Raw genomic sequence first — 15,656 nt, 5'->3', positions numbered from 1 at the left:
AGGGCTGGAGATCTGTGGGAGGGCACAGGAGGGTTATGCTGGGTCGTCGGTGGAACATGCTCAGCGCTCTAAGGAAGAGTACATTCACTTTGCCAATGTGAGCCAGCCCCCATAGCTGCTGAAAGCTGGCGGAGTTCGGGGAAGTCAGCAGCGCTACACGCCACGGGAGGATCTTCTTGCTGTTGATGGTAAAGAGAATGTAACAATTGCCAGTCTGAGATGTGCCTTCTTTCTGGAACCTGCAGTGGGGTTGTGGGTACGGGGTGATTATACATTCCAGACCTGGGCGAGGGCCTGGCAGAGGCAGAGGAAACACAGGCTGAAAGCAGGGAACAAGCACTTTGCAGTCAGCCCTGGGGGTTGGGGAGCCTTTTCATGGCTACCTGATTCACTGCGTGTATCCACCGACATGAAATTGTTTTATTCAAACTCATCTGGATGCGGGTCGCCTGACACCCAGGGTCAGTGCTGGATTGGCTGAGCTGGTTTAGTACCAAACTATTTTGTAGGGTAGATAGCACTGTGCTGCTCTGCACCAACACACCTGATATGGCAGGTAAATTCTGGGCTGAGAAGGAGACAGTCTTGTGAACTGTCTCTCTGGGTGCAGGCTGGATTTTCCTCTTGCCGCCCTTTGAAGGATCTCCCCGACTGTTGCTGTTTGAAGAGCTAACAGGAAAATGCTTCCTGTCCCTGTGAGGAGAAACAGGACCCATTCACGATGCACCACGTAAGCTGGCTGGGTATCAGTAATCTGTTACTAACACTTTTCATCAGTCTCAGTCAATTCAGGGGCTTCGTCTTACTGCTGGGAATGTTTCAGACCATCAGCTACTGGTGTGGAAACTCATTTGCAGGGAACCACCAGCCTTTCTGCAATGTGCAATATCAGCTCAGATCAATATTCTGTCTGCTTTGCTGCCTGCATCTCGCCCGTGGAAAGCCCATAATGCACCTGGCCAGTTATGCAATGCTGTCGCTGGGAGAGACCATTCCTGCCTGACCCCAGCAGCAGCACCCAGCTGAGCTCTGAAGCATGAATTTCCGTTACACCCACGCTCAGCACAGATATTATCACTGTGACAGCTCAGCTCTTATATCCTGGCCATTTGGGGGTGCCTCCCACTCTTGCCTCAATAAACTCCCTGCTGCCTGTTGGCCAACCTTGGCTTAGCCTCTGACTCTTCTGATTTCCCAACTTCAACTTCCTTTACGCTGCCGGCTGCTGCTGCATGATTCTCCCTGCCCCCGACTCCTAATGCAGCGACTAAAGGCCTAGTTGAGCCAGAAAAACCTCTAAAGGATCAGACGTTGCACCCCTTGGCCCTGATTTTCAGCTCTTCCGCCCCTCCACTTGCGACAGGAAGGGGAGAGCTTGGCAAAGGCAGCTTTAAGGCACCTTTTGGTCTTTCCATGTTCTGGGGCCAGGTGGTGGCCTCCCCACCCCCGGGAGTAAGTTAGAGCAGCTCCAGCATATGCTCTGCCTCCCATGGCCTTGAGTGGGTGTTGGGAAGAAGAGACTAGCCCGAGCACAGCGCATTCCAGCCAGCCTGTCTCCACTCCCAGCCTTCCATTCCCCAGCCCGGCCTACCTCCAACCTGCCCTCTCCACTGGGGCCTCCACACCACCAGTGAGGCCCCCTGCAGGGATGGGGTAAAGGAGCCTTCGTGTGACTGGGCATCGGATCCCTTGTGCCAGGCCAGGGAGAGGAGCTTTGCTGAGCATTTCGCTCCAGCCAGGGTTTTTACCTTGCCTTGTGCAGGACAGCCGGTGGCCTGCTTGTGCTCCCTCTGTGTGGCACTGCAGGGACCCAGTGCTGATCCTTCTGGGGCTGAGGTTCTTCTGCTTCCTCCCCTTCTCCAGCGAGTGGGAACTTGTCCACCGAAAGGTCCATGTTATCCGTGTAGGCGTCTGCGGCCGCTGTGAGTCTGTGAGGGGCTGTGTACCTGGACAGAGTCTTGGACAGGGCAAGGGAGTGAGGGGAGGAAAGAAAAGAGAGAGGATTATTCTCCAGGCCCCTCTACCAGCTGGATTTATTCCTGCTCGGTGCTTGTCATGGCCCCTCCCACAGCCTGTTACTGAAACTCTGACCCGGGTGGAAGCAATAAACCGACCACCACCCGGCAGACTCTGGGGATGGAAGAAAACTCTGCTTCTGAGTTTGGGCTTGGCTCTGTAGGGAGGCAAAAGACAACTGCTGACAGTGGAATGACCAGTGCAGCAGCTGTGGTCTTGGGGCGGTGTGGTGACCGACAGGGAAGTGGCTGCCGTTTTGCTGTGAAGCCTTAGAACACTGAGAACACCTGCAGATTTCAGTGTCTGTCTTTCCCCCTCCTGGAATCAGAGGGATGCTGTATAACCCTAGGGTGACCAGACAGCAAGTGTAAAAAATCGGGACGGGGGTGGGGGGGGGGGGGGTAATAGGAGCCTATATAAGAAAAAGACCCAAAAATCAGGACTGTCCCTATAAAATCGGGACATCTGGTCACCCTATATAACCCAGACATAGCTCCCAGGAGAGGCTCAGTGCCAGGGGACAGTAACAAGGCCACAAGGTGACATCAGTGCAAAAAGGCTGTTGCCAAACTCAGGGCTGCAATTAGCGCTGCTTCCAGCATCCATCTCAGCTCAGATCCCTGAGCTTCCTGTACTCGGACACAAGGGGGCAGCTTTGTTGGGAAGATGATTGCACTGGCAGCTGCTGGGCAGTGTACCTGGAGCAGCACAGGTGTAGCAGGAAAGCCTTCACCAGAGAGATGAAAGCTGAGACGTTGAAAATCAAAACCTTTTGCTAGTAGGAAGGATACCTGCTTGTGTGCTACACACCCTGGTGCTTCCCCCCTGCAGCCAAGGGGAAGCAAAGCGGAGACACGCCAGCATGCTGGAGAGAGACAGCTTTACTTCCTGGCCGCTGTCATGCAGCAGGGGCCTGTGTCCATCGCCCCCAGTGGCAGCTGTGACAGACAGAGCTGAGTGCATGTCTCCTGAAAACTCAGTGTAACAGGCCAGAGAATCCCACTGAGGAGGCTGCTCCCTGTACTCACAATCTTCATCCTCCTCCTCCGTAATGCTTTGCTATTCTAGAGTGCCAGTATCTAGCTCCATTTACTGGACACGTGGCCATGGCTCCAGGCATCTCAACCACACAACCATGTCCACTTGCACCAGTCCTCTAATTAACAAGCTCCCCTACAGAAATATACCAAAACAGGCACCCTGTCTAACCTCTTGTAAGCCCGCTCCTTCCCCACAAGCTTCACAAACTCATCTGTGGCATACCAAAGCGGGGGGTCAATTTTAGAGGAGCCTCCAAGGGGACACTCTGTTAACGGCTCCCTCTAATTTAATTCCAGGAGCTGCAGCTCCAAGGCTTCTGTTGGCTGCTGCTGCAGCATAGGTGGTGAGAGATGGATTCTCAGCTCACCAAGACCCAAACCATTTCAGTCATTACAGATTAAAGCCAGCACCTTGAACTCTGCCTGGAAGCTCCCCAGAAGCCAATGCAATGCTGACACAGCACCTTTCAGCTAAGGATCTCCAAAGGTGTGAGTCAGCTCTCCTGACCCCACTGTACCAATGGGAGACTGAGGCACAGGGTGGTGGAAGAGGGGGGAATAGAACCTAGTTTTTTTGGCTTTCACTCTCCCGTACTACAAGAGAGCCAGTGAGAGTGTGTGGGGGAAGCCATCTGCGGGAGGAAATGGGGAACTGCTGTGTGCTGCTGAGCTTCCCTGAGCAGGAGCCATCCTTTGTGCTCCCATTCCGTCCCCCCTCACTACGTGGGAGGATAACGTCTCCACCTACTGCACCTTACACAGAACTACTTGCTTCATCGCAGGTCCCCCAGCCCAGCTGCAGTGGTGCGCCTTGGTGGGCTCCTTTGATGCTCTGTGGACAGGGGCGGCTCTAGCTTTTTTGCCGCCCCAAGCACGGCAGGCAGGCTGCCTTCGGCGGCCTGCCTGCGGGAGGTCCACCGGTCCCGCGGCTTCAGCATACCCACCGCCGAATTGCTGCCAAATCTGCGGGACCGGCGGACCTCCCGCAGGCATGCTGCCAAAGGCTGCCTGACTGCCGCCCTCGCAGGGACCAGCAGGGCGCCCCCCATGGCTTGCCGCCCCAGGCACAGGCTTGGCGCTCTGGTGCCTGGAGCCGCTGCTGTCTGTGGAATTCCAAATGGACTGCGGTGATGGCCGTGGGGCAGAACTGCAGGCATGCTTTGCCTGACATATCTGCCATGTTGGGAATGAGGAAGCAGTCTAAGGACAGTGACCGCCTGGCTCGGTGCTCGCTGTAAAACATGCCTTCTCTGAGGTTGTGATCTTTATTAACTGCTCAAAAACTTTGTTAATGCATAATTAAGGTTGCCCAGTGCTGCCTAATCCCCTTCCAGAATGCAGTGTTCACCTACCTTTAAACCTCTGAAAACCAGGAAGTACAAATATTTGTTCAATAGGTGAGCTCAAGGGCAGTCCATGCTATGCATTTAATGAGGGGCAGAGTCTTAGATTTTTCCTTAGCTCTGCACCAAAAAAGCTGTAAGAATCTGAAAATGTTATAAGTAGCTCATTTTAGGGGGGCAGGGGCTGTATCTCAGCAACCCCTGGACCAAATGATCTCAAATGTTCACCATTCACTTTACCCCACACCATTTTGCAGCATACCGATTTTCAAAACCATCGCCCTACGCATGTGAGTTTTAGAGTAAGGTGTCTATTAAAAGCAGCTCCTGGGGGAGGGGGGATTATCTGAGGAACTCGAGGACAATGATCCCACACTTAGATCACTAACTCTATCCCTGGCCCTGACATGGCATAGCAATTTCCAAACCAATCTGAGTGTGCGTGTGGATTTTAGAGCAGAAGCAAAATTATCAAAAGGCATATCTGCCGAATGCAACCAATGTGCACAGCACACGTTCTCAGAGCGCCACCAAGGGCAGGGCTTGATCTCACAGTGCACAGGTACTGCTGCGGCAGATCAAGGATCACCACATAACACCCTCAGCCATCCACTTACTCTCAGGCTAGGTCTACACTATCCGCCTGAATCGGATTTATCACGTCCCAACGATCCCCGAATCGACGCTCTTACTCCACCAGCGAAGGTGGGAGTAAGCGCCGTCGACGGGAAGCCGCAGAGGTCCATTTTGCCGCCGTCCCTACAGCGGGGTAAGTCGGCTGCGATACGTCGAATTCAGCTAGGCTATTCGTGTAGTTGAATTTGCGTATCTTAAATCGACCCCCCCCCCCCCCGTAGTGAAGACCTGCCCTTATATATCAGTCTGCCTGCAAGCACTCTGGCTTGCAACAGACCCCCAGACTTGCTGCACGTACACAAGTGACTTTCACTGATTTGTCAACTCGGCGCAAACCACATTGTAGATCCAACTTTTACACTGACTAACTTTTAAATATCGCTTCCCTGAAGGGGCAAAGGGTGCTGGACATTAGCTGAGATCATTTCTGAGCAGGTGACTTCAGTTTGGGGAGGATTAGACTTATAGTTTGAGCCCCAGGTGTGCACGAAGCGTTATAAGACCGTAAAATGTTGCTGTCAGGTGATTTTTGGGGGGAGGAGGAGAGGCTGTATCTCAGGAACCGTTAACTCAAACTCTCTCAAATTTGGACCTAGTCAAACTAGAACTGTTCAGAAGACAGAAATTCCATTTAGCAAAAGGCTTTGAGATGTTTCAACTGACTTTTTAAATTTTATATTACAACATAATACAAAACCAAAACTATTTGAAATGAAAAGTCATTTCAAAACGAAAAATCAGAATGTTGTGATCTGAAAATGTCAGAATGGGACATTTCAACATTGTCGGAGCTTTTGTCCTTTTTTTTCTCTGAACCAACGTGTTTTGACTTTGACAGAACAGTATTCTCCCACAGTAAATGATTCCACTGGCATTTTTCTGACCAGCTCTACTCCAGATTCCCCACGCTGCCCAGCAATTTTAGAGACAATCTAAGACAGCCTGTGGATTATAGAGTTCTTAGAAAAATGGGCGGTTAACCAGTAAACGAGTCTCAACCTCAACAATAGCAGTGGCTATAATCTCTGACACTAATGTGAACGCTCAGTCAGCCTGTTTGGAATAATTGGTATTTGTTTAACATACAGAAAAATCACTGTCCTTTTTAAATGTAAGTTACACATGTGCTTGGGAATTTTAATGTGTAGCATTACCGCACGCAAAATGCCCTACGTGACTAATTGGATACAAGGGGAAGTGGCTAATAAGCTGCTGTACGAGACTGCAGAGGCCTTTGTCTGTAATTACTGATTCCATCGGACGGCGAGTGAGCCCAACAGATGAGGGAGAGTCACCGAGGCAGCCCTATGGAGCACTTATTCCCCTCACTTACGCAAAAGCACCAAGCAATTGCTCCTGTGTGGAGAAGTGATGGGGCTTGTAGGGCACAGATAAGGTGACCAGACTGTCCCGATATTTAACCCTTTGTCCCGCGTCCCGATCAATGTACGATCGGCACACCATTTGTCACGATATTCAGGTAAGGAGGCGAGCGGGAGGGAGGCGCTGACCCCGTGGGTGCTCCGGGGCTGGAGCACCCATGGGGAAAAATTGCAGCCAAGCTCCCCCCTCCTTGCCTCCTTCTCTCCCCCCTCGCCCCAGTGCGCTGCGTCCCTGCTTCTCCCCCCCCCCAGCGCTTCCCGCTGCCTAACAGCTGTTTGGCGGTGCTTAGCGCTTTCCAGGAGGGAGAGGGGAGGAGCGGGGACGCAGCACGCTCAGGGAGGAGGTGGAGAAGAGGCAGGGCGTGGGGGGGGGGCATGGGGGAAGGGGGTGGACTGGGGGCAAGGCAAGGGCAGTGCAGGGGTGGGAAAAGGCAGAGGGTGGGCGAGCACCCACCCGGCAGAGGGGAAGTCGGCACCGTAGAGGTGAGTGGCGGGCGGAGGGGTGAAGATGTGAGTGTCGGGTGGGCAAGTGAGCAGGCGGGGAGGGGAGCGGTGGGTGGGGGACTAAGGAGGGACGCAGCAGGCCAGCAGCAGCCAGGGGATGAGGAAGGGCGTGGTGGGGGGGACCGAGCGGGGAGGGGCGGGAGCTGGGGCAGAGTGGGGGCGGAGCCTGGGAGGAGCGGGCGTGGACTGTGGGTGGGGCTGATGGCACCCCAATGTATCCCGATGTTTTAGTGTGGTGATCTGGTCACTCTAGGCACAGAGTCAGCTCCATGGCAGGCAGACAAAGCTCTGGCTGAAACCGACACGCTGTGCTCCAGCCCCGAGAGCTCCACCAGTCACCAGCTGGTCCCAGCATCTGCCTTTTACAATCTCTGTTTTGCTGTATGTCCCAGTTGTACAGACACCTTGGACTGAAATGTGCCACCAGTCAGGACTGTGCAGGGGGCCTCCTGATTCACTGGGTGCACTATATTAAGCTGCTGAGCGGGCTCCAATATCCCAGCAGCACCCTCCCCCCTGGGACCCACCCCTAAGCCCAGCCCAGCGCGGAGGGCAGGCCCTGGGTGGGAGCAGAGAGTGAGCCCACCCTGCAGAGGCAGAGGCTCCCCGCTCTGGGCATTAGGAGCTGGTGCACGGGGTCACAGAATGACAGTTGAGCTCGGCCGGGCCACCCCTCTGGACCCCACACACCAGGTCACAATGCCCGGAGTGTGAGCCAGCCCCGCGGGACAGGAACCACCACTGTGGGATGAGAGTGATCCATCTGTGCCTCCAGTGAGGACCTGCCTTCTGCACTGGCGGCGGCAAGGGTCACTGTGGCAGGGCTAGCCAACGGAAAGGGCCGCCCCAGTTACACCAAAGTAAAGAGCAGCTCCCCCAAAAGGGGGACTTTCCCCCTTCTTCTAGGAGAAGTCCCAGAAGCTTCCTCCAAGTCTGTCCTTGTTCTGGAGCAAAAGGAGCCAGAGGTGGTGCTAGCCCATTGGGGGCACTAAGCAGGAATAATGGGGGGGGCGGCAGCCCCCACAAAGAACACATACTAAACAAGTGAAAAGGGGGCCCCCTTGAGCTGCTTGGGGCCCTAGGCAATTGCTTAGTCTGCTTATGCCTAGCACCAGCTCTGAAAGGAGCCCGTTAACATCCCAGTCCCATTTCCCAGCAGGCTTTGTCAAGACCCCAGACTATGACCCTGGCTGCTGTGGGGACTACACTTCCCAGCAAGCCCTGAGCTCGTTTCGCCCCTCACTGGGGGAAGAAGAGGGGAGATCCTGCCCGCCCGGGCTGGCCTTGGGGGAACACAGGTCCTGAAAGCAGAGTCAGGAGCCTGGGTTTTAACCTACGGCCCAGGCTGCCTGTGAAGAATCACTCGTTACATATTAACCCAGCCCTGACATATCAAGCAGGTCATTAACAGGGTCACAGATATGTGTGTGTGGGGAGACCGTCCTGCAGGCATGCCCTCTAGTAGCCCCACACTGTCTGGTAAGGTTCCCATGATGTGAGCCCACCTTGGGGCCATCAGTCACACACTACTGCTGAGCCTGACCCAGAGAGGTGTACAGACTAATACAGCACCCCTCCCACCCTGGCATCCCCCCAAGTGCAACTCACCTGGCCCTTTGCATTGCTGAGGACTGTGGTGCATTCTGGGCCCGTTCTGAAATACTGCTGGGTCCTCAGTGTCACGTCTGCGGGTTTTTTATGGGTGCAATCAGCTCCTGCAGCCCAGACCTAAAAACCAGGGCAGATTATTACTGCTGATTATTTGTTTTGGTGGAGCGCCTAGGAGCTCTAGTCGTGGACCAGGGCCCCATTGTACACAGTGCTGTACAAACACGGAACAAAAAGCCTGCCCCAAAGAGCTTACAATCTGATGAACGTGTCCTGCCCCCGGGAAAGGGAATCGTGTCTGTGCAGCTCCCAGAGCTCACTCCATATCGCTTATGCCAGCACATCCCTCTCCATTAAAGTAGCACCTGGCATTTCTATATCCCCTATCATCGGAGGGCTTTCAAGTACTTTCCTGACCTTAGCCAGGAGGGCAGCTTGCAGAGCAAGGTTCTCCACAGCATAAGCTCAGGGGCAGGAGTGGGCCCCCAGGTGCACAACACCCCTGTGTGGTAGTTTCAGTTGTTTCCATTTCACAGATGGGGAAAGAGAGACCCCAAGAAATTACTCGTCCAAGGTCACACAGCGTGCAGGGGGTGGAGCTGGGAATGGAGTCCAAGGCCCCTGCTCTAGCCAGTAGGCTGCCTGCTTTACTCCTTGTTCTGGTAACCCATGCCTATGCTCTGTAGCTCAGGCTGGTGATATCTTTCCATCCACCTCATAATTTGGCCAGGAGGCTTCCCAGGCTGCTGTGCCATCACTGATGAGGGGCCAGGGTCTGCTGCACTGGGGCCAAGAGTGTTAAACCGGAAAAGGCCTCTGCAAGACACACAGTGTCAAGTGTTGTTTTAAACGTGGGGAGGACTGGGCTGGGAGTGAGCTTCACCACCCTGGGGCCCCCACAGCTCAGGCTCTGCCACCTCCCCCACCCACCTCAGGAGTGCTGGGGGAACCCCTGGAGGGAGATGCTGCATAGCCTGGCAACTGACTCTTGTATAAAACTCTGTGTGTTGTTTGTGGCTCTTCCCTCACCAGCTTCCCCTTCCCACTGAGTCAGGCACCACTGAGACTGCACCAGGGACATTGTGATCTGAAGAACTCAGCTGGAGGAGGTTCCTTCTGTCCTTTGCTGAACCCTAATGAGTGAGGCAGCTTTTGTCCTGCCCTCACCCTCTTGTCTGTCCTGCAGCAGCATGCAGGGCGCCTTTCCCTCCCTCCCCCCTTTGCCTGGGACAGGAAGGGAGGTGGGTGGGGTGGGGAGGGGGAAGGGTTAAGGTAGCTTTAAGCTCACTTTGCTTTTCTCATACTCTGGGGAGTACCCCTGTGCCCCTGGTATAAGTTAGAGCAGCTTCAGGGCTGCTCTAATTTACACTCTGCTTTTCATGCCCCCCCATGGGATGCAAGAATAGCCATAGCTCAATACACTCTAGACACATCCCCTCCCCACCACGGTCCCCTCTTTCAACAACCCTGACGCGCCCTGACACGCCCCTTATGCTGGGGGCTGGGAGCAGGGCTGGTCTAGAGCCATGTGATGGGGTGTTCGCCCCACAAACCCCTGAAGGGGTTAAGGTGGCTCAGAAGGAGCTAATTAACCTGGTGGGCTGCACCTGGGGGAAGACAGGCTTGACTGACAAGCCGGAAGTGAAGATGAAGCCCATTTGGTCAGGAGTAGGTGGGGCTTGTATAAAGCCAGGAAGTGAGAGCAGAAGGGGCTGTAGTCTCTCTCTGGGCCTAGTGAAGAGAGGAGGAGGAGGAGGAAACCCAGGGCTGGGGCTCTGGGATCCTGATCTTGGGGGAAAGGGTTTACCCACAGGGGTGGTGGAGGAAGCCTGTGGAGGATGGAGTTGGAAGAGACCCAGGGAAATGGCAGCAAGGGTTGAGATGGTGCAGACCTGGGCTGCTGGTTGTAGGCCCCTGGACTGGAAAGCGGAGTAGTGGGTGGGGCTGCGTTTCCCTACCAGCCACTGGGACAGTGACACTGCCTAGAAAGGTGCCCAGGCTGCTGGTCTGGTGAGACTTTGTTACGCTGGCAGGGGAAAACTGTATAGGAGCTGGCTGGAGGCCAAGCCACCAAGCAGAAGCACTGTGACTCCTAGCAAACAAGAGAGAGCATGAGTGAGCGAAGGAAGGGAGTGTCTGACGGGGCAGAGGAATCGCTCCAGTGGTGAGTACCCTGTTACAAGCCATTGTGCCACCTCTACGCCAGCCCTGCATAGGAGGTACCCTTAGGGGCTATTTATCACCCCTTTAAGGGCGCTTTATTCCATCAGAGGTGTCTGCTGGGGCCGTAGTGTAATGGAGAATGGGGCCCAGAATCCTTGGTTTTCTTAGTCTTAGTCACGCAGTTCTCGCCTTTCCAGCCACTGAGCAGACAGTGCATCATGCCACAAATGGGCCTGCTGCTTACCGTGACGTGATGCAGTGCGGGCAGCATGGTGTCTGGGGGGAAGCGGTAGATGGACACCGGGTACCCTCCAATCCACTGCTGGATGATGAAGCCACTCAGGTCCACGTCTTGGTCCAATGAGGTGTTGAGGATTCGAACGAATTTGCCCTTACAATTCACGGTGGTGATCTTTAGGAATCCTGTGTCCCCAGGAACCCTGGGGGTGGGGAGACAAATGGAAGGAAGAATGCACCAAAGGAAGGAAGAGGATAGAAGCTTCTTCCTCCCTTACTGCTAGCAGGCAAGGAGAGAGCGAGAGACCTATCACTATCTCAGCTTAAACTTCTTCTGAAGTAAATGGGATGAAATTCAATAAGGATAAATGCAAAGTACTCCACTTAGCAAGGAACAATCAATTGAACACCTACAAAATGGGAAACGACTGCCTAGGAAGGAGTACTGCAGAAAAGGACCTGGGGGTTATAGTGGATCACAAGCTAAATAGGAGTCAACAGGGTAATGCTGTTGCAAAAAACAAGCCCAAACATCATTCTGGGATGTATTAGCAGGAGTGTTGTAAGCAAGACATGAGAAGTAATTCTTCTGCTCCACTCCATGCTGATAAGGCCTCAACTGGAGTACTTTGTCCGTTTCTGGGTGCCACATTTCAGAAAAGATATGGACAAATTGGAGAAAGTCCAGAGGAGAGCAACAAAAATTATTAAATGTCTAGAAAACATGACCTATGGGGGCAGATTGAAAAAAACTGAGCTTGTTTAGTCTGGAGAAGAGAAGACTGAGAGGGGACATAACAGTTTTCAAGTACATAAAGGTTGTTGCAAGGAGGAGGGAGAAAAATGGTTCTCGTTAACCTCTAAGCATAGGACAAGAAGCAATGGGCTTAAATTGCAGCAAGGGAGGCTTAGGTTGGACATTAGGAAAAACTTCCTAACTGTCAGGGTGGTTAAACACTGGAATAAATTGCTTAGGGAGATTGTGGAATCTCCATCATTGGAGCTTTTTAAGAGCAGATTAGACAAACACCTGTCAGGAATGGTCTAGTTATTATGTAGTCCTGCCTTGAGTGCAGGGGACTGGATTAGATGAACTCTCAAAGTCTCTTCCAGTCTTACACCTCTGTAATTCTTCCTGAGTCCCAGCTACATGACAGCAGCTGCCTGTATCTGTGTCTGACGTTCTCAGGGGTGCCTGGTCATGGCACTCACCTTTCATGTTCTTCACCTTTGCTCAGATCTGAGGGCATCACAGATGTCTTGCAAACTCCTATCCCACCAAGACCGGCATGAGTGGGACGGCACAGATCCTGGGACTGGTCCGTCTTCAGATCCAGAGCTTTTAAAAGAAAGAGACACAAACTCAAAATGGGGACATGGCTACTGAATATTAACATGTGCTAATGTAACCCTCTGAAAGAGGAAACCGTGGTCAGGGCCGGCTCCAGGCACCAGCTTAGCAAGCAGGTGCTTGGGGCGGCCACTCCAGAGGGGGCGGCATGTCCGGCTATTCGGCGGCAATTCGGCGGAGGGTCCCTCACTCCCGCTCGGAGTGAAGGACCTCCCACCGAATTGCCGCCGCAGATCATGATCGTGGTCTTTTGGGGGGGGGGGGGGGGGGGGCTGCTTGGGGCGGCAAAAACCCTGGAGCCGGCCCTGACTGTGGTGGAGGTCAGTCTACCCAGATCTCCTCAGAGTTAGAATTGGTTTCAAATAACATCCAATTTACTACGTACTTTTGCTTTTTATTTTGGGTTCACAGATTGTAAGGCTAGAAGGGACCATTACGATCCGTTAGTTTGATCCATTGCATAACACAGGCCACAGGACTCTACTCCGTGATTCTCATGGTAACTTGTGGTGGAACTAGCGTGCATCTTCAGAAAGATGTTCAATCCTGATCTGAAGACTCCAAGTGATGGCAAATCAACCATGTCTCCTGGTCAGGTGTCCCAATGGCTAATCCCCTTCTCTGTTAAACGTGCATCTTGTTCCCAGCCCCAGCCAGGCTGCAGAAAATGGAGTGTAATAGGTGCCTGGGATGGTCGGTTCTCTCCCGTGATAGTACAATGCAACCGGGTGGGGGTTTTTTGAACTAAGCTTAGTTGGGAGGTTAGTTAAAGCTATCATCAAGTTACAGCTGCTGTAGATCCCAGGAGGTGGCCGCAGGAACTATTTATATCATGCAAGAAAAGATCTTGTGGTTAAAGCACTGGATTGGGACTTGAGACATCATTAATTCTCAACTCTGCCACAGGCTTCCTGTGTGGTCTTGGGGCAGTCACTTAATCTCTCTATATAATGGGCATAATAAAGCTCCCTTTGTCTATTTAGTCTATAAACTCTTTGGAATAGGGGCTGTCTCTTACTATATACATGCTCAGCACCTAACATAATGGGGCCTTGATCTTGGATAGGGCATCCAGACACTAGCATAATAATTCAATAAACTTCCCAGTGTGGTTAAAATATACTTGGTTCCTGTAGTTTGCCAGCTGGACCCTGACTTCAGTTATGCCAGAGTGACTGTACAGAGAACATTTTTTAACTGTCAGGGGACCACAGTATTGTAACTGGATCCCCCAGGACAGTAGTTATCACATTGTAAGGGAGATGTTTAGCATCAACTGTAACTAATTCTCACCCTCTTGGCGGGATTAATCTAGATTACTTGAGCCCAGGCCACGTCTGCAAGTGTTGCCCATGCTTGATTCTTTGACTCCCCTAATGCCAGATTGTATAAAGTGGCAGAATTTAAACTTACAACCAGTGTGTTTGGGCTGGATGTCCTCCCAGGACAGTGGGAGACTGGGGAACAATACCGCAACTTCAGACCTGCTTGGTGCAGAAACAGGATCTGATTTTGGAGAAGAGATCGCCTCCCACCAAGAACTTTCTGATTGTAGTTTCCTCTCAATTCTCGCAGGAAAACTACCCAGCTCTTGACTTGAACTAAAGTTTCTAAGATCATTTATTTTCCATCTGTAAGAAAAGATAAAACATTTAAGGTCTGGATTGATGTACTGTTGTTTATAAAGTTTGGCAATCTCTACCCCAGAAATAGAATGAATTAACTAATGAACTATGAGGGATGGGGAAAGTAATCCTTACTAAGTTTGATAAGTAGGAAAAATATCTTGTGTATGTTCTGACCAGACCCTGGGGATAGCATATGCTCTATCAGTATTGTATTTAAAGGTGAGTTGAATTGCAAACTAAAAGCAAACAACTTCAGAATGTTTTACTGGATGCTTCAGATAGCTCAGCAATGCGAGGCATTCAATACAGAATAAACTTTAAATGTGCCTTTCTACAAAAAGAAGAACAGGAGGACTTGTGGCACCTTAGAGACTAACAAATTTATTAGAGCATGTCTCTAAGGTGCCACAAGTCCTCCTGTTCTTCTTTTTGCGGATACAGACTAACACGGCTGCTACTCTGAAACCTTTCTACAAAGTCCACTTCCTGCCTCATAATGCAGTGTGTTGGTAACATCATGCCCACCCCTTACATCTTATTGTTGTTTTGTAAAATAAGGGTTTTTCTTAGAAAAATGGCAAAATACAATATACAGATGCTCCCCTGGTTACTCAAACCCGACTTACAGAAATCCGGACTTACGGAAAAAATTCTGTAACTTCAGTAAGCTTTTTTTTTTTTTTCATAATTGTCAGAGATATGTTCCTGACTTCCGCAAAATTCGACTTATGCAAGGCGTTCCGGAACACCAAACTAGTTTTCACACAGCTTGAGTTCCAGCTTCCTTTTCATTGTTTACCAAGGACCACATTGTGTCTAGAACTCTATCCAGCAAACAGACATCTAGTGGCCGAATAATATAATGTAGATAGACCTGCATTGCAGCGGCTGTCATCTCCAGTGGAGTTCTGTGCTTTACAAGATAGCACTAGCGCAGTGCATGCTGGGGCAGGAGGGCGGTAGTCTTACACAGAAGAACTTGAAAAACAGCTAGTTTTAAGCCCATTTTGTGTTCAGTGCCTCATAGACAGTACATAACACTGATGTATCTGGGCTTACAAAAATATTGTTTGTAGCAACCCTTTAAATAATGAGTCAAACACTGGTACCTAATCAAATGGATTGCAAAAGCACTTTTTAGCACATTAGATAGCTAATAACCAGACAACTATAGAAAAAGGCAGGTCTATTGCGGCTGTGTCAGCTGACAGGAAAACCCACTGGCTTGCTCCACTGCTTGCTGGGTTACTCATATAAGGCCATTTTTCCTCATCTCTAGTTTAGTTTCCCCATAGTATGAATCACTACAAAATACACACACACACATGCGCCCCAGTGCTGTTGTCTTGACCAGCTTTCTCAAGGGAAACTGAGTTTATGATCAATGCCTGGTGGTTGGATGATGCTGGGGGGAGACTTGCCAGTAGGGAGAGGGACGAACCCCCCATACATCCACAATGGAAAACAATGAAGCAACAGACCATAGTCGCTATTGTGGCTATTCATTCTGAGAGAGGCAAATCCAGGGGCAGAGTGTGGGTTTCCCTAGATACACGGGACCCCTTGTTAAAAAGGATTGATCACAAGGCGGTAGTTAGTGTGATGGGGTGGTATGCTCCTTAAGAGTAGTGGAGCCTAATGGTCTGCCCACCCCATCACGTGGCAAGCCTTTAAGAGTTTGAAATGTCTGACTATATATATACAAGGAATTGGGAGAGCGGAAGTAGTTCTAGGAGTAAGAAGTGTTT

General features: G+C 51.6%; 1 protein-coding gene across 2 annotated transcripts in view; it reads right to left on the bottom strand.

The window, feature by feature from the left end:
* The window catches only part of LMNTD2 (lamin tail domain containing 2), a 69,445-nt gene that overhangs the window by 5,633 nt on the left and 48,156 nt on the right, over positions 1 to 15,656 (bottom strand). For both annotated transcript variants that reach the window (XM_065591961.1, XM_065591962.1), the window contains exons 9-14: positions 13,694 to 13,911; positions 12,142 to 12,268; positions 10,937 to 11,132; positions 8,530 to 8,649; positions 1,749 to 1,957; positions 545 to 693 (exon numbers count right to left, since the gene is read on the bottom strand). In XM_065591961.1, the coding sequence (XP_065448033.1) occupies positions 545 to 693; positions 1,749 to 1,957; positions 8,530 to 8,649; positions 10,937 to 11,132; positions 12,142 to 12,268; positions 13,694 to 13,911 (1,019 nt within the window). The remainder of the gene's footprint in view (positions 1 to 544; positions 694 to 1,748; positions 1,958 to 8,529; positions 8,650 to 10,936; positions 11,133 to 12,141; positions 12,269 to 13,693; positions 13,912 to 15,656) is intronic.

This window comes from Chrysemys picta, chromosome 4, assembly GCF_011386835.1.
Source record: "Chrysemys picta bellii isolate R12L10 chromosome 4, ASM1138683v2, whole genome shotgun sequence".
NCBI lineage: Eukaryota > Metazoa > Chordata > Testudines > Emydidae > Chrysemys > Chrysemys picta.
This window is presented reverse-complemented; position numbering and strand designations above follow the sequence as displayed.